The sequence below is a fragment of the Melanotaenia boesemani genome, chromosome 24 (assembly GCF_017639745.1).
Source record: "Melanotaenia boesemani isolate fMelBoe1 chromosome 24, fMelBoe1.pri, whole genome shotgun sequence".
NCBI classification, from domain to species: domain Eukaryota; kingdom Metazoa; phylum Chordata; class Actinopteri; order Atheriniformes; family Melanotaeniidae; genus Melanotaenia; species Melanotaenia boesemani.
Genome location: NC_055705.1, coordinates 6,320,693 through 6,344,138, shown reverse-complemented (window position 1 = coordinate 6,344,138; position 23,446 = coordinate 6,320,693). Strand labels below are relative to the sequence as shown.

General features: G+C 42.5%; 1 protein-coding gene across 1 annotated transcript in view; it reads left to right on the top strand.

The window, feature by feature from the left end:
- Positions 1-5,365: 5,365 nt before the first annotated feature.
- The window catches only part of LOC121635154 (zinc finger protein 91-like), a gene marked incomplete at its 5' end in the record, with an annotated part of 164,213 nt that continues 146,132 nt past the window's right edge, over positions 5,366-23,446 (top strand). The window contains one exon of the mRNA XM_041978230.1: positions 5,366-6,315. Within this exon, the coding sequence (XP_041834164.1) occupies positions 5,366-6,315 (950 nt within the window). The remainder of the gene's footprint in view (positions 6,316-23,446) is intronic.

The window sequence follows — 23,446 nt, the reverse complement described above, 5'->3', positions numbered from 1 at the left end:
TTTTAGTTCAACTCGACCATTTTAAATTAGCTCTACGTAACTTTTTATTTACTTTTTTACTTTAGTCAAAACCTCTTATTCTAATAAATAAGCTTTTTCTATATTGGACTAAATGTTTAGTCCTTTTCTTTAACACACAGAGTATTTTCTAACATCAACTTTAGTTTTGTTCATATTTCAGATCATGTTTCATTATTCTAGTAAAGATTTACAGGTTTCTGTCTTTACACGGGATTTCAATAGTAGATTTTTCTGGTAGTATTTTCCCTTTGCCAGATATAGTATCCCCTAACTATAATACACAGTTTCAGTTCAAACATCAGTGTTTTTATTTATTTCTCATGTTTACACACATGTCAGCTCATCTGTGGTTATTCTAGTAAATATGAGGAGATTTAATTTTTCTCTACTAAACTTGTTTGTGGATTCAGATTCTGGTCGACTGTATTTTTCCTTGAGCCAGAATCTGTTTCCCCATAAAACTTTAGTAAATAAAGAAGAAACGTCCTCATATTTACTAGAGAAATGAAACATGATCTGTGTGTAAAATAAAACAATTCCAGTTTTAACACACTGGTCTTTCTAGAAAGGGGATCCTGGTTTTGATAAAGTAAAAATCCAGCCATAAACATCGACCACAGCACGTGTCTCTGCTTCACTTCCATCCATTCATTCATTTGCTGTCCCTGCTTAGTCCAACACAGGGTGGTGGGGGGGTGGAGGCGATCCCTGCTGCTACCAGCTGAGAGGCAGTTTCCACCCTGGACAGGTCACCAGTCCATCACAGGACCAACACAGAGACAAACAAGCTCTCACTCACTCCAATGGAGAGTTCAGAGACATCAATGAAGCTAACATGCATGTTTTTATGTGGACAACATGGAAACTCATCCCTGCTTCACTTTAGTAAAGAAAGTCCAAACCTCTGCACATGTACAAGAGTCAGAAAAGATGACGTGAACGTTTCTGCTAAATATCACCTGGAGAAGGGACAGAAATGATGTCAGAGCAGCTTTCTTGGAGGGAAAAAGGGATGATATTTACTAGAGTAATGAAACATGATCCAGCCTGCGTGTAAATAAAAAGCTGATGTTTGAACATAGATTGGGCTTCAAAGAGAGACGATATGACCGACTGTATTTACAGTATGATGGGATGGAACTTTCTGCTATCAATGCAAAGACGTTCAGATCGTATTTTCCCTTTATGGAGGCCACGTTTTGGATCAGAAACATCCAGAAACAGCTTCTTATTTGCAGTGGAAACATGGACTAAATGTATTAAATACTGTTATATTTCATATCAAGTAAACGGAGACAAAGAGAGTAAAAGTCCTTCCAGGTGATCTGGATGGTAGTTCGGTTCTAAACTTCTCCAGCGTGTTATTGGACGTCACTTCTTTCCAGTATCTGTGTCATCAACGTCATGACGTTCATGCATTAGAACTTTGTTAAATGATGATGAAGCTGATGTTGGAGGAAATGAGAGTTTAGGCTACACTATGATTGTTTTAATGTTTCAGCAGCTCTTCTCACTTATTAGAAACCAATAGTTTAATAGTTGGTCCAGACTCAAGCAAACCTCAGTGAGGGAACAACAAGCCTCAAACAACAAGTGAAGTGACCTGCATGCTGTTATTTTTCTGTTTCCGTGGTGAAATAGAGCGTAGTCAGGAGGATCCAGCTCTACTGAAACTCAGAATGTCTCTGCTTGTGTGGAAATGTGTTCTTCTTCATCTCAGACCTGTTTTTATTCTCAGATATGAGGCTGAACATACAAATTATCTCCTTCTTCTCCTTAAGAGAGAAAGGGACAGAGCGAGATGTAAGACAAGAGTCCAGATAAGACCGTCTTTTACTGGCTGGAGAGATCTCACAGTACAGGTAGGATGCAGGATGGATGCAGGATTAAACGTTGTTAGGGGCGACGTCTCTGAGATAATCTGTAAGTTATGTTTTACGTCTTTAACCGCTTTTGTTTTTTTGAAGTATTTTGTTACTGGATTCCCTCCAAGAAGGAAAATGCTCATGTGACACACTTGTCTCTGTTATAATCCTACCAAGAAATCTGTTTTAAAGAAATAATATAGAAAAAATATAATAATATAAGAAAAAAAAAACACTACAGAGTGAGACATCACCTTTTTTTCTTATCTCTGCTGAGAGTTGCACATGCGCAATAAAGTCCGCAAGGGGAAAAATATGGCGGCCGACCGGGGAATAGAACTGCGGCAGAGGACTTCAAAAGTCTGAAATAACTTCATGTTAAACTTACAAAATAAATTAAATACATGTCAGATTTGTAAAGGGGACCTTGTGTACCACAGAAGTACGTCTGCAATGCTCGAAGGCAGACGAGGGAGGTCGGACTTACATAACAACCTCATGCAAGATTTCAAAGCTAAAAGTGAAATAAGATCCATTTAATAATTATCAGATACAAAATCCGATTGGTCGACTAGTCGTTTTAATAGTCGGTGACTAATCGACCATCAGAATAGTCATTAGTTGCAGCCCTAATACTGCCTGTATGAACATTTCAGTGTAGCGTAGAAGAGCATTTCAGTATGGTGTATAAGAGGCAATTTCAGTATAGTGTATGAGAGTATGTCAGTATAGTATATGAAAGCATTTCAGTATAGTGTATAAGAGCATGTCGGTATGCTATATAAGAGGCAGTTTCAGTATAGTGAATAAGAGGATTTCAGTATAGTGTATATAAAAGCATTTCAAGCTTGTCTGTGGTAATACTGACTAGTTATTAGCTTACTAGCTATTGTTTGTCTCAGACCAGCAGCTATGTTCTGCCTGGTGTGATCTGGGAAAAAAATAGTCTGAAGACATTTCGTTTTCACGTTGAAAATGTAAAATAAAATAAAATAAAATCAATAAAATGTAGCGCAACATTAATATAGGGCTCTATGGTGCGGCTTGATCACAGGTCCGCAGCGGTGGTGAAACATTGGACTGTAGCCACGTCCTTCACACCACCCTCATCATCCAGGGCAAGAGAGACTCTCCACTAACATGGAGACGAGATGGCAGTGATGCTGTTTGTCCGTGTTGATGAGTTTCTTGAATCCCGGGTTGTTCACTGTGTTAACTGAGAAAAAAGTTCTGTTTGTTTATAACATTTATCTCTGTGTCTCTGGATTATTTAGTCACGACTGAAAAATTGAACATTTTTCTATTTACTTGTTGCCTCGAAAGCCCCCCTGTGCACGTCTGCGTGAACAAGCGCAACATTTCACATGCACGAATGTCGCCTGTTGCTTGGCTGGAGGAGGGTAGCGATTTCTGCCTCATTGCGCAAGTTTGATAGAAAATGAATAGAGAAGGAGTGACGTCGTCTCCCGTGTGTCCAGCCCATTACTGGCGAGGTGTTTGCAACTCGTGCTGAATAAAACTAAAGCAGACGGGGCTGTGGGAGGAGTCTGCAGCAGAGCACTGCAATGCCTGCTGCGCTCCATTTGCAACTGAAAACATCCCAAGAGGAAACTACGAAGGACAAAAATAATCGGATCCTTTCATTTTTATGATCGTTGAAAACCCAGATCGTAACTGCGATTAAAATTCGATTAATCGCCCAGCCCTAGTATATGACCATTTCAATATATTGTATAAGAGCATTTCAGTACAGTGTATAAGAGACAGTTTTAGTACAGTGTATAAGAGGCACTTTCAGTATAATGTATGAGAGCATTTCAGTATATTGTATTAGGCAGTTTCAGTATAGTGTATAAGAGCATTTCAGTATAGTGTATGAGAGCATTTCAGTATAGTGTATGAGAGCATCAGTGTATGAGAGTGTCTAAGAACAGAGTTTGGAGAGAGAACAGTACAATATTTGAGTTTGAAAACAAGGAAGTTTGATCTGAAATCTAAAAAATAAATACTCCGCATTTCTCTACTTATCAGTGTTTTTAAGGTTCTTGTCACTTCGTTCAAATCATTTTACCTGGACATGACTGGTCCAGATAACATCCTCAGCTCTAGACTGACACCTCACTGAGAATAAAGCAGCTTCTGGGTTGTGAGTAGGGGTGCAACGGATCACAAAACTCACGTTTCGGATCGTGTCACGCTTTCAGAGGCACGGTTCGGATCAGTAAAAAGGAAAACAAAAAACAAGATAAATGCTTTCAATTTATTTTTTTGAAGACTTCAAAACATATATGTTTTAAAACATATATAATACTTCAAAACATATACACATATAAATATAAAACACTTCAAACATTTGCCCATTGAGTAGGCCTATTTAGAAAAACAACACTAATGACATCTTTGAACTCAAGATATCCATATATAAAAACAAAGTGCAATATGGGACATTGCATCTTTGAAAAAGTAAAAAAGACAGCAAGGCATACCTGAATTTACAACTTCAATTTCTTTTTAAAAAATGTAAGGATGTCTGCATTGTCTAAAGTGTGCGCGCGAGGGGATTTCGTACCGTGGCTCAAGTTCTTTGACCATATATTTAAATCCTTTGTTCTCCACGAGGGAGTATGGCCTCATATCTGCCGCTATAAACACTCCGATGAATTTTGTAATATTTTTTAAACCGCTGTGATGTTACAGGGAAAGGCTGCTGAAATGCACCGGTGATTAGCTGCTGTGTTGCCTTTTTTTCCGTCCTCGTCAGTGACACACCCGGGTAATGTCGCTTCATGTGCGTGATCATGCTAGATGTATTGCCATACTCGTATGACTTTCTCATGCCACAGTGCCGATACACCGTAACAGTTTTGTTCACCATCTACTCCCATCATCATTATAGTTGACCGGAAAGGCAAAGTGCTCCAATACAATTGATTTAAATGATGCCGGGGGCCTCTCTAGTTCTTGCTCTCTTGGTCCTCCGCTTGCCATGCTTGCTAACACACTGCGCTTTGACATGCGCAAACTGTCTTGTTTGCGTGAACGTACACCTGGCTTTTTTTTTTTTTTTTTTTTTTTTTTTGAAATTATCAACCAATCAACGACTTCCAGAATAAAACACACCCAATCCGTGGTACACATGTGATCCGAACCGTGGCTAGTGATCCGTACGGCTCACGCTTCAGTCATGATCCGTTGCACCCCTAGTTGTGAGCACAGACTACAACAACTAACCACTGGACAAGGAATTACATGACCTGCTGCTGCTGTGTCTGCAGTGATCCAGCTGTAAATAAGAATCAGTTTGTGGTACCTACCAGATGTTTGAGGTTGAATAATACTTGTCCATAATACTTAGTTTGGGTGAAATGTAAATGTTTTCTTCCTGCTCATTACAGAAAAATGGAGGCCAAAGGAGACCTAAACATCAAGGTGGTCGAAGCTGTAAGAAAGTCTTCACTGGTGCATCTCGACCAAAGAGCATTCACACTGGAGAGAAACCGTACAAGTGTGACCAGTGTGGAGCAGCTTTCAGTCGATCAGGTCATTTAAAACGTCACCAACGTATTCACACTGGAGAGAAACCGTACAAGTGTGACCAGTGTGGAGCAGCTTTCAGTCGATCAGGTCATTTAAAACGTCACCAACGTATTCACAGTGGAGAGAAACCATACAAGTGTGACCAGTGTGGAGCAGCTTTTACTGCATCTGGTTCTTTAAAAAGTCACCATCGTATTCACACTGGAGAGAAACCATACAAGTGTGACCAGTGTGGAGCAGCTTTTGGTCAGTCAGGTGCTTTAAAAAGTCACCAACGTATTCACACTGGAGAGAAACCGTACAAGTGTGACCAGTGTGTAGCAGCTTTTACTGGATTTGCTGCTTTAAAAAGTCACCATCGTATTCACACTGGAGAGAAACCGTACAAGTGTGATCAGTGTGGAGCAGCTTTCTGTCAGTCAGGTAATTTACAATGTCACCAACGTATTCACACTGGAGAGAAACCGTACAAGTGTGACCAGTGTGGAGCAGCTTTCAGTGGATCAGGTAGTTTACAATGTCACCAACGTATTCACACTGGAGAAAAACCATACAAGTGTGACCAGTGTGGAGCAGCTTTTACTGAATCTGGTGCTTTAAAAAGCCACCATCGCATTCACACTGGAGAGAAACCGTACAAGTGTGATCAGTGTGGGGCAGCTTTCAATCAGTCAGGTCATTTACAATGTCACCAACGTATTCACACTGGAGAAAAACCGTACAAGTGTGACCAGTGTGGAGCAGCTTTCAGTGGATCAGGTAGTTTACAACGTCACCAACGTATTCACACTGGAGAAAAACCATACAAGTGTGACCAGTGTGGAGCAGCTTTTACTGAATCTGGTGCTTTAAAAAGGCACCAACGTATTCACACTGGAGAGAAACCGTACAAGTGTGACCAGTGTGGAGCAGCTTTTACTGAATCTGGTGCTTTAAAAAGGCACCAACGTATTCACACTGGAGAGAAACCTTCAATGTGCCAGGAGGATGGTGCAGCTTTCGTTCATTCAGGCTATTAAAATAAATTATACCAAATATTGTGGAAAAACTGTAATGTGTACTGTTGCATTAAAACATTATCAACAAAGGTATCACTAAGAAGACCTGTGAGGTAAAATAAAATAATATTGTTCATATCTGTAAACTTTTGGCAAACGGTAGATGGATTTGAAGCCACTTGTAAATGTTTAGTAAAGTTATGAATTTTAATCATAGAAAGACGACCTCCCACTGAAGAGAAACTGTTCTGCTGCTGTTCTGTATCAACTGTGAGGTGATGGTCGCAACATATTTGTGTTTGAATTAAATAGTACTGTATATAACTATGTACTTTGTTAGTCATAACAGAGAATTATTAATGGATTAGATTTATTTAGCGCTTTATCAAGGCACCCAAAGCGGTTTACATTGTTTGTCCGTTATTCATGCGCACACATTCACACACTGTTGGTGGAAGCCAAGTTCTACAAACAAATAAATTTGTTGTTTACAGTATGTTTCTGTTTCCTGTTCATGGGGGTATTTCAGGAAAGTCACTCGAGAGACGCCTGAAAAAGTCAAACCACCACCATCTTATACTTATGCATCACGTCGTTCTAGGAACACAGTTCAGCCTTATTTCATCCAGACGGACTCAAGACAGACCTGCATAAACTCAGTGCACACACCTGGGATGTCTAACAAGTCCAAATGAATGGATGACGGGAAAAGTTGATTAAAAGAGAGACACAATGAGATTCTCCTCAACTGCGGATCAAACACTGCTGATTGATCTGTACGAAGAATAAAACATCACAAGAACCTGGCGAGATGGTAGCCAATAACAAAACCAGGAAGATGGTATGGCAGAAAATTGTCTGAATCAAATGTACTATTCAACAGTCATTTAGCAGACGCTTTTATCCAAAGCGACTTACATTTGAGAGTAAGAACAACACAAGCAAAAATTCAAACAAGATGGGACATCATAAGTAAGTGGTAGTCAGACTGCTGAGTCCAGTTGGACCAAGGTGCTGTCATGTAATGCTAGAGGCAGTGCTTTTTCTTTTGGGGGGGGGGTAAGTTGACAAGACCTAAACAAGATCACGAATTCATCAAACAATATCAACCTGTGCATAAGTGCACACAGCTTATTCAGTACTCGGTTGAACCAAAGAACTGGACAAATCTTTCTAAGTCATTCTGTGTAGAAGAGTTAAGTGCGGAAATCCTCCTTAACCCTTTAAGCCCTAGCGTTTTTGGAGGTGTAATTTGCCTGAACAGACCTACCCAAATTAAATCAACAATAACTCCATAATTTTTAGGTCAATATACATAAGCGTGGTCTCAATGGATAGGTAAGTCCCTATGGAATAAATATCCAGTGTCAGAAACATTGCGAATGTTAACATCAAACAAATAGTCATAAACCATAGGTAAAAAAAATATCTTGGGCAAATTCTTTTTTTTTTTTTTTTTTTTTTTTTTTACACAGATAAAAACATAATGTTAGAAATAATTCTGTGCATAAAGATACCACTGCATGGATTCAGCAACTCCTTGACTACAACTGTACAAGGTTTCATGAGAACAGATCAAAGCTCATAGCTTTTATGCAGGTTTTAGTGTGGATAGAACCAGGCGGACTTTCCATTTGGTCACTTGGATATGCAAACTGCCAAATTGTACTGTGTCTGTATTTCCTCCAGAACTTTCAACATGGTGTATTTGGTTCTTTGTAATTTCTTGGATATGTTTATGGTTTTTATCCTTCGTTCTAAATGGATAAAAAGTCAAAATGAAGCAAAGCAATGAACGCTGTTCAATATTCGCTCTTTCCGGTGCGTCCACGTGCGTAACTGCAGCAAAATGGCAATGATGCTCCTTTGTTTACGCGCAAGTATTTATACCTAACAGATAAAGTGTTGTTCAAGTGTAAGATATCGTCGGAAAGCTTGTAAGATGTAGAATTCGACCAAACTTTATTTACGCTGCCAAGACCCACAACAAGATAACAAAATGGCAGTGAATGGGAGCATATGAAATGTTAGCGCATGACGCAGTTTCACCATTATGGATTACTACGCTGTGAGTTTTGGTTGAAGAACAATGTGGATAGACTGAAAATGACCACAAAAAGGTAAGGAAATAAAATATGTGGCTGTTTGTGAGAATAGCTTTGGGATTTGGTGTATTTGGTGATAAACATGCTATCTGATAAGGCTGCTGTGATATGCGACAGTTAGCTTTGTGTTTGTTTTGAGACTGATGTGAGGTGCTTGGTGAATATCTTTTTATGCTTGGTATCATATGAAAGTGCAGCTTTTCTAGTTTCATTTGATACCCAATATGTTTGGGTGGAGTGAACGGATCACGCGTTGTGTTGCATTTTGTTTCGGGGTTACTTGTTATGGTGGCGCTGTTGTTTGTGGCATATGTATTTTAAAGTTGTTATTAAACAAATTCTTTGTTGACCAAATACACTTGAAGAGTTGATTTAGTGGCATTAGGTATTCTTCTTTAAGACACATTATAAATAAAATATCCTACCATTACTAGAGTAACTTTTTTACACACATGAACTTGTGTTTACACCTGTTGGACCCACTGGTGGGTCCGTTGGGCTTAACAGGTTAAACAACTGAGTCTTTAGCTTGCTTTTAAAAGTGGATAAGGACTCTGCAGATAGGATGGAGTTTGGTAGATCGTTCCACCACCAGGGGGCAACAGAGGAGAAGAGTCCTGTATTTGTATTTCCCTAAACAAGATTTACCAGGTAATGGTGGCCCAATGGATAGAAAGGTGGTTTTAGGCATGTTTGACCCAAGCAATCTGGCAATAAATGGAAATAATAAATGGAAATCTCAGGACTGGCACCACAGACAACCTGTGCTGTCTTGGAGGAGTCCAGCCATAGTTGTGTCTGCACAAGAACCAGACTGCACCACATTACCAAGTTTCTGAGGAAGGACCAGATAAAGGTCATCTTACCCTCGTAGTGAACGTCTAACAGAGCAAATGTATTTGAAGAGAATAAATCTTAAAAGTGAACAAAAGCATGATGAGTAAAAATCTACTATGTGTAATCTGGAACAATCAATGTATAAATGAATAAATGTATATAATGGAAGAAGTAATAGAAATATATGAAGCAATAAGGGATAATATGTCAAATTTCTTCTACAATTACACTGACGTCACGACACAACACTGAACTGCTCTGCTGTACTGGGACAAAACGGGGCTGAAGGCCTCACAAGCTTAAAAATACATTACAGACCAGATAAAAGCCAGTTTTAGGTACGTTATTATGCCAGCTGATGATTGACAGCTGGCCTGTTTGACAGAGTTGATTATTATAAAACATCATTTCACTGATTGCAGATCCCAGATCTGATGAACCAGCCTAGAGGTGATCAGATTAAGTGGCTGTACATAATGTTTTATATTATTTTATATATTCATTATAGAAATTAAGTCTTTTCATTGAGCACAATGCCTAATTACTGTTGTCATGTTGTTTTATTTTTAGTATAAGCTTGATAATCTCTGATTGTCTTGCCATTTATTTTAATTTATCTTTAACCAAAGGCATGAAAGTCCCACAAGGCGATGCCAGACACTGTCTGGATGGCCGCCTGAGGAGCTTCACCACCACAGGGTCATGGCCTGCAGGTGAGGCCAACAGGCCAGCAGCCAGAAAAAGAGGTGGGACGAGCTGGATCAGAGGATTTGTGTCTATTTAACAGGTCTTTACTTTTACAGTTCTTTTGGAACCAAATGCAACAGCATAAACTGTTTTTTTGGGGCATTGTTCTTTTTAGATTGAGACATGTTCAATGATGCAGCAGAAGTCCTTGTTTGGTAGTGGGAGGAGGTGTGTGTGTGGATTCTTCATCTAGATGGTAGGAGGCCTAACACAGCAGTTTTGTAGTATAGTAGAAATATCACCTCACAAAGTGACCAGTGATATGTCGCAGGCTTCAGCAGCAGCTGCTGCCCAGTCTGCTGCACTGGGACCAGTACAGGGCGCTGAAGGCCACAAGCAGCAACCACCACTTTATTTCAGGCAGGATGTCAACAAAACGCTACAGCACTGGGCCACAACTCAACCATTGAACATCAGCATAAGAAGTAGCTGACCATGAAGCTTTTGGAGCCATGCAGTATTCCTTGTTAGTATAGTGGCCAGTATCACTGCCTTTACAAAGCAGTTACGCCACAGAATGGTATTTGAGGTGGAAGCTTTTCCCCTCCTGAATCTCATCAGCTTTCAGCCACCTGCTAGCTGCTAGCATCTACTAGTTGTTAGCCACCTGCTAGCTATTAGCGTCTGCTAGCTGTTAGCAGTCTATGGGATGGGTGGGATTGGAGACAGTAGCTCAGCTCACTGGTAAGATGCAAAGCGACATTCACAAAGCAGCTACACCACAGAGCAGTATTTGACGTTTAAGACTTCTCTCCACCTTAATCTTCTCAAACTTTAGGTGCCTGCTATCTGTAACTGTCTGACAGCTGTTACCCACCTGCTAGCTGTTAGCAATCTGCTAGCTGTATGAGGCTGATATAATCAGAAACATCTAATTTAGAGACAGAAAGTTCACAAAAAGCAACAAATGAAGTCTTTATATGGCTCAAAGCACACATCAAACAATGCTGCTATGGAACTAAACTCACCATCCATCCATCTTCTGCTGCCTATCCGTAGTCCGGTCGCGGGGGCAGCTGCCTAAATAGGGAAACCCAGACTGCCCTCTCACTGGCCACATTCACCCACTCATCCAGGGGGATACCGAGGCGTTCACAGGCCAGCCGCGAGATGTAGTCCGTCCTGGGTCTTCCCCAGGGCCTCTTTCCGGTGGGACGTGTCTGGAACACATTACCAGGGAGGCATCCAGGAGGCATCCTGACACCTCATCTGGCTACTCTCGATGCGAAGAAGCAGCGACTCTACTCTGAGCCCCTCCCGGATCACCAAGCTTCTCACCCTATCTCTAAGGGAGAGCCCGGCCACCCTACGGAGAAAACTCATTTCGCCCACCTGTATTCGCGATCTTCTTTTTTCGGTCACTACCCACAGCTTGTGACCATAGGTGAGGGTAGGAACATAGATCGATCGGTAAATTCAGCGCCTTGCCTTTTGGCTCAGCCCCCTGTTCACCACGACAGACTGATGCAGGGTACGCATCACTGCAGACGCCGCACCGATCCACCTGTCAATCTCCCGCTCCATCCTTCCCTCACTTGTGAACAAGACCCCGCGATTTGTGAACTCCTTCACTTGGGGCAGGACCCTATTGCAGACCCGGAGAGAGCACTCCACCCTTTTCCGGCTGAGGACCATGGTCTCGGACTTGGAGGTGCTGATCCTCATCCCAGCCGCTTCACACGGCTGCGAATCGCTCCAGTGAGAGCTGAAGATCACGGCCCGATGAAGCCAACAGAACCACATCATCCGCAAAGAGCAGAGACTCAATCCTGAGGCCACCGAACCGGATCCCCTCAACACCTTGGCTGTGCCTAGAAATTCTGTCCATATAGGTTATGAACAAAATCGGTGACAAAGGGCAGCCTGGGCGGAGTTCAACCCGCACTGGAAACTATTCTGATTTACTGCCGGCAATGTGGACCAAGCTCTAACACCGGTCATACAGGGACCGGACAGCTCGTACAAGCAGCACTCCATACTCCCGGAGTACCCCCCACAGGAGTCCCCGGGGGACATGGTCGAATGCCTTCTCCAAGTCCACAAAGCACATGTAGATTGGTTGGGCAAACTCCCATGCCCCCTGAAGAGGGTGTAGAGCTGGTCCACTGTTCCACGACCGGGACGAAAACCACACTGCTCCTCCTCAATCCGAGGTTCGACTATCCATTGGACCCTCCTCTCAAGCACCCCTGAATAGACTTTACTGGGGAAGGTTGAGGAGTGTGAACATCCTGTAGTTGGAGCACACCCTCCGGTCCCCCTTTTTAAAGAGGGGGACCACCATCCCAGTCTGCCAGTCCAAGGGGACTGTCCCCGATGTCCACGCAATGCTGCAGAGGCGTGTCAGCCAAGACAGCCCTACAGCATCCAGAACCTTAAGGAACTCTGGGCGGACCTCATCCACCCTCGGGGCCCTGCCACCAAGGAGCTTTTTAACCACCTCAGTGACCTCAGCCCCAGAAATGGGAGAGCCAACTCCAGGGTCCCCAGACTCTACTTCCTCATCGGAAGACGTGTTGGTGGGATTGAGAAGGTCTGAAAAAGCTGCATTCCCCTTAGCCTGCCGATACCCATCAGCTGCCTCTGCAGTCCCACAGGCCAAAAAGGCCCGATAGGACTCCTTCTTCATCTTGATGGTATCCCTCACTGCTGGTGTCCACCAAGGAGTTCAGGGGTTACCACAATGACAGACACCAACGACCTTGCGGCCACAGCTGTGGCTGGCCGCCTTGACAATAGAGGCACGGAACACAGCCCATTTGGACTCAATGTCCCCTGCCTCACCTGGGACATGGTTGAAGCTCTGCCGGAGATGGGAGTTGAAACTCTTTCTGACATGGGAACTCTGCCAGACATTCCCAGCAGACCCTCACAACACGCTTGGTTCTGCCAGGCCTGACTGGCATCCTTCCCCATCATCTGAGCCAACTCACCACCAGGTGGTGATCAGTTGACAGCTCCGCCCCTCTTCTCACCCAAGTGTCCAGAACATGCAGCCGCAAGTCCAACGACACAACTACAAAGTCGATCATCGAACTGCGGCCTAGAGTGTCAGTGCAAAGTGCACATGTGGACACTGTTATGTCTGAACAAGGTGTTCGTTATGGACAGTCCATGACGAGCACAGAAATTCAGCAACAAAACACCACTCGGATTTATATAAGAGGGGCCTTTCCTCCCAATCACGCCCCTCAAGGTCTCACTGTCATTGCCCACATGAGCATTGAAGTCCCCCAGCAGAACAAGGGAGTCCCTGGAAGGAGTGCTCTCCAACACCCCCTCCAAGGACTCCAAAAAGGTTGGGTACTCTGAACTGCTATTTGGTGCATAAGCACAAACAACAGTCAGGACCCGTCCCCCCATCCGAAGGCGGAGGGAGGTTACCCTTTCGTCCACCGGGGTCAAATGCCTTTGATAAATCAAGAAAAATACTACAAATGAATTTATTATTGTCTAATGCAGAGGTAATATTCTCTAATAAATGAATTAAAGCCATATAGGTGCTATGATTTTTTCGGAAGCCATATTGATGTCTATAAAAAAAGGAATGTGTGTTTAAATGATTAAAAATTCTTTTATAGACAATTTTTTCTAATACTTCTGAAAAGCATGGCAGGATTGATATTGGTCTATAGTTATTAAAACACTGTCGGTCATCTGCTTTAAACAAAGGAATGACCTTGGCTATCTTTAGGTCTTCTGGTACTACACCTGTGTTTAAAGATAAGGAAAAAATGAAAGCTAATGGTTTCAGTATAGACTGTTTAATTATTTTCATTAGAATTACAGAAATGTTATCGTGCCCAGCTGAAGATGGCTTTAATTCATCAATTATTTCACTTATTTCATTTGTACTTGGTGACTGAAAGAATAAAATTGGAGGACAACATGATTTGGTGTATTCTAATGGATCTTCAGTAGAAGCTGAAATTATTTTTTACCAGTTCTAAACCAGAATTTACAAAATATTGATCAAATTTCTGAGCTATATCAAATGGATTTTCTAACATTGTTTGACCATCAACAAATCCCTGAGGTAGTGCTGTAGGTAAAGTATTTCTTTGCAGCAACTCATTGATTACTGTCCATGTAGTTTTGATATCACTGGAACACTTTTTAAATTTGTCAAAGAAATACTTCTTTTTTGCTGATCTAAGAGAATGAATATAGTTATTTCTGTGTTCTTTGTAACTGCTGTGGGTAAGAGGTGTAGGATTCAGTATATACTTCTTAAACAATTTATTCTTTTTCCTTAGTATTTTTAACAAATCAGATGTAAACCATGGCTTTTTAGATCTTTGACTTGTTTTTTTAATAGTTTTACAAACTGGAAAACATTTATTAAAATGCATTTCAATTTGCTGCATTAAACATTTATATGCATCATTAGCATTGGTTATTGAATATAACTCATCCCAAGCAGTATAACTAATTTTAAGTCTAAATCTTTCCATATTTTGTTTACTCATGTTCCTCTTTATCATTATCTTCTTGTTGGGTTGCAGACTCTTTACTTTAAGTGAGCAATGCTGGAAAATAGGATAGTGAGCAGACAAATCTGAATATATAACCCCTGATTTAGTTTCACTATTAAGATTGTTTGTAAAAATATTATCAATTAATGAAAAAGACTTATCTTTCACTCTAGTTGGTTTATTAATTAGAGGAATAAAGTAATTGGAAAACAAAATATTAGTGAATTCATTAGTCTGTACATTACTTTTGCTTTTTAGTATATTTATATTAAAATCACCTAAAAGATAACATAATTTATTTTCAGAATTTATTAAGTCAAGGGTTGCAGATAAATTTTCAATAAAATGTCTGATACATGAAACTGGTGGACGATAAATGACACCAATAATCACATTTTTGCCACCAGAGGCCCCAGCAAGCTCAACAAATAATGATTCTATTTCCCTATTGTCAGAATTTAGGATTAAATCATTTCTTAGCTGAAATTCAAAATCATTATGAATGAAAAGAGACACATCACCTCCTGGTCTAGCCTCTCTTACATAATGGCAGGACTGGTAATTTGACAATTTAAAAAAATCTTTAGTATCTTCTGAGAGCCACGTTTCTGACAAGACTATTACAGTAAAATCATGTTTGAGTGTATATAGTAAATGTACAAATTCATCATAATTCTTCGATAAGCTACGTATGTTGAGATGAAAAAGTACAGTGTTTAATGAAGAAAAAGCTCGAGTTCTTCATTAGTCCAAAGAAATGTTTCTTTATTGCCACACAGTGAATCCTCAGCTATCTTCTCTTCTCTGCTTCCAATGTGAACTTCCTGCAACACGCAGTGAACCTTTATGCAAGCGTTGTTTTGGGACTGGGAGGGGGGATCTAAGTCTGTTGGTGAGTTTAATTATTCTAGGTGTTCCTTTCATTTCAATATCACCGTGCCTCACATCAGGTTGAGGTCTGGCATCTGGTGGCTGGGTGGTGGAAAAGGTGTTATGCAGGCCCCTCCTTATAATTGGTCTGGTACATGTGCAATTATCTCCTTTCTCTTACCCCTCCATCTTTTCTCTGTTTCTGGCCAAGATTTGAGCTCTCCCCATTTTCTGACCCAATCTAAACGCTCCGTGCAGACTCATACTTTTCCTTGGGGACCTGATCTCACAAACATAGATGCTATAGGCGTACCTCGTGGGGTCCCAGATGAGTAAAAATTAGCAGACCAGGTGGCTGGAGGGTTTGAAAGTTTGACCTTATTCGTGACCCCTAATAAGAATATTGACAGAATAAATTATATCCATTATAATGTCCAGCATTTGGCAAATCACACTGAGGCAGGATTTTCAGCTATTCATGAGCAACTCTCTGCCATCTCTTTGATGGCTTTCCAGAATCGCATTGCAGTAGACATGTTATTGGCTGAAAAAGGAGGAGTCTGTGTTATGTTTGGTGATCAATGCTGTACCTTTATTCCCAATAATACTGCCCCTGATGGGAAACACACACAGGCTATTGAGGGTCTAGAAGCCCTGAATCATAAAATGTTAGATCATTCTGGTATTAACAATCCCCTTACTGACATGCTACAGTGCTGGTTTGGGCGGTGGTCCACAGTTGTAGGTTCTATCATTACTACTTTACCTGTGGTTATGGCTGTTTTCATGTTCTGTGGCTGCTGTTGCATTCCCCCGTTCTATTCAGGCTGCGGTTGACAAAAAGTATCCTCCTCCACCACCTTATTCAGCTCAGTTCCCCCTTCTGGAGGTACAGCCCCTTCTGGACTCCAATGACTCCCTGGATGGAGATCTGTCAGGGGAGGACACAGAGGTTTGAGACCCCTTAACTTGATTTTGTGAACTGAAGTTTCCTTCAGTTCAACAGGGGGAGTTGTTGTAAATATTTTTTATAAATATTCTTATTCACTTACTCATTTACATTTAATCCTTACATTCTAGTGACATTTATTAGGCTCTGCTTTTAATTAAGAAGAGCTCCATCACTATAGTGCCGCTGAGGTGAAACAGCTTAATCATTATCATTGCTTCACAGCTTACAGGTAGTACATCCACATAAGCAGGACACAGACTCACACGGGGTTACTGAGTCAAAATTCACATATTGAAGAAAATAGTTGGTGAAAGTATGCAAGGGACCTTGAAACTGCTCTGGGTGCACAGCAGTGGAAAGCTACTGAGAAGATAATATAGAGAGTGTGATAAGGGAATAATGCAGAAAAAGGGAGGATCAAGCTTGTTTTGCAGATCTCATCGGAACTCTCCGTACCAAGGAGGAGGCCTGACTGTGGGAAGGAGCCTGGGAGAGAAGTCAGAAGAGGAACAATGCACCTTGCAAAAATACACACTCACATGAACTCGCACAACATGCACGCACATAGCCACATGCATTGTATCAGCATAAAATGAGGAGGAGAACTGAGGTAGGCGGGTCCTTCTGGCTGAACCTGAAGACCCTGCACTTCGTGTATTAGAGCTCAGCAGCTAAAGCTAAGAACTGACCTCCTCTTAAGAGATATGTAAACTTTTATTCTTCTGGTCTAACAAAGAATTGTCAATTCTACTCAAACTCTCTGGTGTTTCCTGTCTCCCTTTTTAAAGTGGATTTTTTGAACACTATCCTTCTGAATGATTTTACAGGTTTTGGAAAAAATTGGAACTTCAATATATATAATAAACACACACACACACACACACACACACACACACTGAATCTCTTCCTTTGGCCAGCTTATTATTCCCCACAGGGTATCTGATAACCGGCAGGGTATAGCTGTTAATTGCCCGGACCTTGTTCTTGCCATCGAGCTGACTCCTTAGGACTTGCCTTATTCTTTGGAGGTATTTGGTTGTGGCTGATTTTCTTGTGGCCTGTTTGAGGTTGCCATTTGCTTGTGGGATTCCAAGGTACTTGTAGCTGTCCTCAATGTCTGCTATTCTGCCGTCTGGGAGTGAGACCCCTTCTGTATGGACTACCTTACCTCTCTTTGTCACCATCCGCCCACACAACAAACTGTTACATCTGTACATGAACACACCACAAAATTTCCTACAACTTTTTCAAAAACAAAAACAGAAACAAACACACAAGAAAAAAAAACAAACAAGCTAGTCATTAAGAGTTTTTAAATAATAACCAAATCAAAAAGACATATCATGAAAGTAGCATAATAGCGACCAGATACTAACTCACAGGAAAAATAAATAATATAAAAAAAGAATTATCTCTTAGTATATAAACCCACTGGACAACTCAGTGACTGTGTCAGCATGCAGAGCATGAGGAAGAGGAGTGATCAGTCATGAAGAGTGGTGAGTGAGATCGTGCAAATGCGACCACGCCTCTACAGAGGTCAGAGGCAGACCAGGGCAGCCCAGAGACCCGGGCCCTCGGCAGCAGACCCAGAGCACTAACCCAAGCCACCCCACCACAAAGACGACTCCAGCCCCACCCGAAGGGTGAAGGAGGAGAGTGGGTGGCCGGTAGTGATGCGCGGGTCGGGCTTTTTTCCGACCCGCGGGTCCCGCTCTTTAAAAAAATTGGATCGCACCAACCCGCCCCGCACCTCCGCTTCTATTTTTTTAACCCGACCCGACCCGCCCCGCCCCATTAAAACACATGTTATGATATTGACGAATGCTTTTATTTAGTCTGAGAAAAGTGCATATGGTCTCCTAAATTGGCACTGGAAACTGGCAACACAAAATGTATTTTCATTTGAACGTTAAGTCTATAAACATAAATAGGCAAATAAATAAAGTGTTTTAAAGCGTTTAAGTGTTATAAAGCACATAGCCAATGCTGCTGTTGTTGTCTGCACTGATTACCTCGTTGAACCTGTCCCAAACCTGTGATTTAGCCATTTGACCTCCTTCTTCTTTTTAAGGACGTAAACTCCCGAATAAATGTTATTCAACACTTCTTCTTCCATCTTTTGTTGCTTGTCTGCTTGGCGCTTTCTGCACGTAGTCTGCGTAGCCTACTACGCGCCTACGTGAACATTACGTTACAAAACGTGACCTGTGTTTAAATAACTGATAAATATTTTGTCTTACATATTATAGTAACAAAATGTAGACACTGATTAAGGTCTTTAGTTTCAGTTTGACAAAAAATAAAATTAATAGATAGAACTAGATATTTCAGAATAGTAAACCACACCAACCTGCCCCACAGTGAAGAGAAAATTCTTTGACCCGCCCCAACCCGACTCGTGGGTAACCCGCGGGTTAGGAGGCGGGTCCCGCATCACACATAACCCATCCATCATGCCCTGTAGGGGACACCCCAGGCAGAGCAGAGGACAGCGAGCCCCAAGCACCCCCCCACCCTTTGACCCAGCACCCACAGAGCCAGCAGCCCACCAGCGCAGCCAACCCGGGATCCGGCCACTGGGGCAACCACCTCCCCCCACTCGCCCCCGGCCACACCTCGGGGGATCAGGGGTATGAGAGGTCCCCAATACTCTCTCCCTCCCCGCTCCTGACTGTTTATGTAGTGTGTGTTGTTTGCAATTAAAATTGAGGGGCAGTGACCGCAGTGAGCCGGAAGCTGGGCCACCTAAGTGGCCCCGCCCGACATACACCGCATGACATGCCCCCCAGGTGTTGTTTGTGTGTTGTGTTTCTTGTGTTTTGGTGTCTAGGTGCAATTAAAACTGAGACACGAGTCGCCATGGGGTGCATCCTGGGAGACCACTGAATGCCCCCTCCGCTCCACCCCACATGGCATGAATGCCTCCCAACTCCCTACATGTGGAGTGTCCCTACTCCCTCCAAACTTTCCTCTGGATGATGAGCCTCTAGCAGCATTAGGCACCCCCGCTCCCCAGGAGGTCCCCCAGGGCAAGACAGGCCAGGAGGGGCCGCCCCCCACGACCGGGCCATACAGGGACCGCAGCCATTGAGCCGCCACCGACCCCAGAAGGTACTCACCCTCCCACATGCCTAACGGGGAATAAGAGGATGGGGACAGCGGCAAAGCCCAGACCCACGGTACACCACGCCCAGGCCCCCCAGGCCCGCCCAGGTCCCCCCCACAAGTGCACTTAACCCCGCCCCAAACTCACACAGAAACACATGCACACACCCATATTCTTGCACACTCCCGCTCATCCACATATACACATAAATGCCTCCTTAACCCCACCCACACAATATAAACATTCACACAGCATACAACCCTCCCACTCTCACTCCCCAGCCCCCCCTCCCTCCCACCATGCCCTGCAGGAGACATCCCTGGTGGACCAAAGAATGGCGAGCCCCAGATCCGGCCCTCACCGCCATCCCCAGCCACCCCCAAACACCTCCCACCCAGATGAGGATGACCGGGCATCCCCCAAGATCAGCAGTCCCTCATCAGCGCAGCTGCCCCGGTTTCCGGCCCCCAGGGCAACCACCTCCCCTACCAGCCCCGGGCTGCACCACAGGGAAGAGGGGTGTGAACCCCCCTTCCCCAGGAGGCTCCCCAGGGCAAGACAGGCCAGAGGCAGCCGCCCCCCACAACCGGGCCACGCAGCGACTGCTACCAATGAGCCACCACCGACCCCAGAAGACACCCACCCACCAGACACCCAAGGCGGAAGGAGAGGAGCGGAAGGAGGATAGCAGGAGAGCCCAGATCCACGGTGCACCAACCCCAGGCCCACCCAGGTCCCCCGACAGGGTCATGTCATCCCTCCCCACCCACCTATCAACTTACACACTCCCACTCATCCTAGCACATGCATACGCACGCACACAAACATACCCCCACACCCACACAAACATCATTCAAAGCATAGACACACACACAACATACAAGCATCCCTGTCTCACACCCCAGTGCCTCCCCCTATAATCCCCCGAATCCCACTCAGCCCTCCTTCAAACCCCTACACCCCTCCTTCCCCCGGGCCATACCATGGGTCCCAGGGCAACCAGACACCAGGGCATGCGCCAACCCACACCATGGCAGCACATCCGGGCAGGGCTAGACCCCCGGCACATTCGGACCCCACCACCTCGGAGGGAGGGGGACCACCCCCAGGCACCAGAGCCCAGAACCCTTGCCCAGCCCACCCCGGAATAGCCCAGCCGCCCAGGACCGCCCAGGACCGTCACCTGCAGGTGATCCTAACCTGAGAGTGTGAATGGAGAGTACTGAATCCTGGAATTCCAGGATCCTCCATGACAGTCGTCTCCAGTGGAAATGAGAGTTTTCTGCCTCTCCAGTCCAGCAGATGCCCTGCGGGGTATTGTTAGATTTATCTCCATTCAGTGGGATGTAATCATCGATGCTAAATCCTGCAGACAATCGTGGAGATCTGATGGTGAATAATCCTAAGAGAACGTTTTATGTCCTTCCATGCAGAAGTCCGGGCGGGCCTCTTAAATCCAGATGAAAACTTTGGTAAATGATTGTTTTTCCTACTTTAATATTTCTGTGGATTGTGCCGAGCAGGTTGATGTGAAATGTTTCCTGTCAGTAGAAACCTGCTTTGACTTAAAGCTTTTCTTATTTGGAGCAGAACAGATTAAAAATGAGCACTCTTATGCAAGATTCAGAAAAAAATATTAATTTTAGATTTATCTGGACAAGAAGATTTGGCTTAAAATAACTTGGATTAAATGTGGTGTGTGTGTGTGTGCATCAGTGATTATTACTTCTTCTAAATGAACTGTGTTGAAACAGGTCTGGTCAGGGCTGAAATTCCCAGCTCCTTTTCAAAGATTCATGGACCTTCTCTAAGGATGCTTGGACCCCAAGATATCTTCAGGATCCTCCAAGATCCATGAGCAATCCAACCTCTGAGGAAGTTTAGATATTAAGTCTCATGAAAGAGCCTTTAAACAGAAACTCCATCAGGATCTTCTCAGTGGAGGAGCTGCCAACACACCACTCACACTTTATCAAGACTTTTCTCCTTCTCCTCAGATCACTTCAAAGAAAAGGAAAACCCGGAAAGCGGAGGGCTTCCTGTCAGAGACAGAAGCCTGCCTTGTAAGATAAAAAATTATTATGTTATTGTTATTCAAGCATGCGGTGTCCCCCAGGGGTCAGTGTCGGCATCCAAATAGTTTTTATAAACGACTGAAACTCTGGAGAAAAATATGAGACGTTTCCACAATATTTTGCCTCAGTTACACATTAACATATTTCATTTACTCTCATATTTTACTTTTATTTATTTAATCTCTCTCTCTTTCTCTCTCTCTCTCTCTTTATATATATGTAAAAAAAATATCTATATTTATATAAAATATAGATACATTTATAAAATCATTTTTATTCATACATTTTTTACATTTTTCATATAATTTTATAAGCAAACCCACTTAAATTCTATGCCTTCATTTCGAGACATCAAAAATAAGAAAAGATCTGATTCTCATCTTCTCTACAACTAACAAGACACATCACACTGTGTTATTTATAGAAGAGAAACCAAAAGTCAGTGTGTGGAAAAGCTGCATCCTCTTCATTATTCAGCTGTCTGAATTGTTTATGTGATGGAAATTCTGCAATTCTGACATGTTGCAATAAAGGGAGGCTTGCCTCATCTTACTTTGTAATAAATTACAATCAATTTCCTTCAAACTTCACTGTGCTGGTTCTCTGGGGGGGAAAAAAATACAGAAGCATACAGCACGTGTTGTCTGTATGGCGACATCCAAATATTGGTGAAACTTAATACCCAGCAACCATTAAAAAACTGATTTTCTCTCAGCATTTGAATTTGAAGTCAAAGTAGTTTTATGACGTGGACTGAAGCTTTTCTCATAAGAAAACAGACTGATGAGCTGAAGATTACTCCTCTGAAGTCCGTTTTAATAAAGAACCTAAATAAAGGAAGTTTGTCTTTTTCATAACACTGTAATCTTAGTAAAAAGACGCCGTGAAGTGTAGAAATGGAGAGGATGAATTAAGATGTATTTCAACCCAAGTTATGATACTTTTCTAACTCTACCAAAGTCTTATTATTGCCTTTATAGAACCAGGAAGTGATTGAAGTGTTTTAGGAGCATTGTTGTGAACTGGGCTACACCGCTGCCAAGTAAATAAAGGGTTAGCATCGTCAGTACTGATACTTTTTAACAAGGCTGTCAAAATGAACACCTTAATGTAAAGAGGTGAATCTGTGGAATTAATATTTTTAACACATTACCCCACAAACAACAAAGTTGTTATTCTTACCATAAAATTCCAAATTTGGCATTATGTCAGTGAGAGAGGTTGTTTTTGGACATGCCACAGGGCAGGGTCACCTATTTAAACATGTTCTTTAAAGTCTAAGTTTGGTTATTATAATGTATTCACAATTACCTGAAATTATTCACTTAAGTTTAAAATAAACATTTACATGCTACCTGTATTTGTTTATTTATTTTTTATCTAAATTTACATAGCCATGATCTCAATCAATATTTCTGAATAGAATCAATCTCTATTTTCTAAAAAAGGTTTTTATAGATGTGTTTGAAACTTTCCTGGAAGTGTGTAATTGTTACATCCTGTCATGCCACTCCTCCACCTGCAGTTCCCTCTCCTCCCTCCCTCCCTCTCAGACATTTTCTACCTTTTATCTGTAAAAGAGACACCAGGTCTGCCTGTAAACAATTAATGGCACATTACTGATGTCACATAAGGTCCAGAAATTACTGGAAAAGTCTACCTACAAAGTCTTCAGGAGGTACTGCTTCACAGACTTCTTCATGTTCACTTCATGCTTGCTTTATTCTATTCTATTCTATTCTACAGTCATTTAGCAGACGCTTTTATCCAAAGCGACTTACATTTGAGAGGAAGAACAACACAAGCATGAATTCAAACAAGATGGGACGTCATCATTAAGTGATAGTCAGACCGC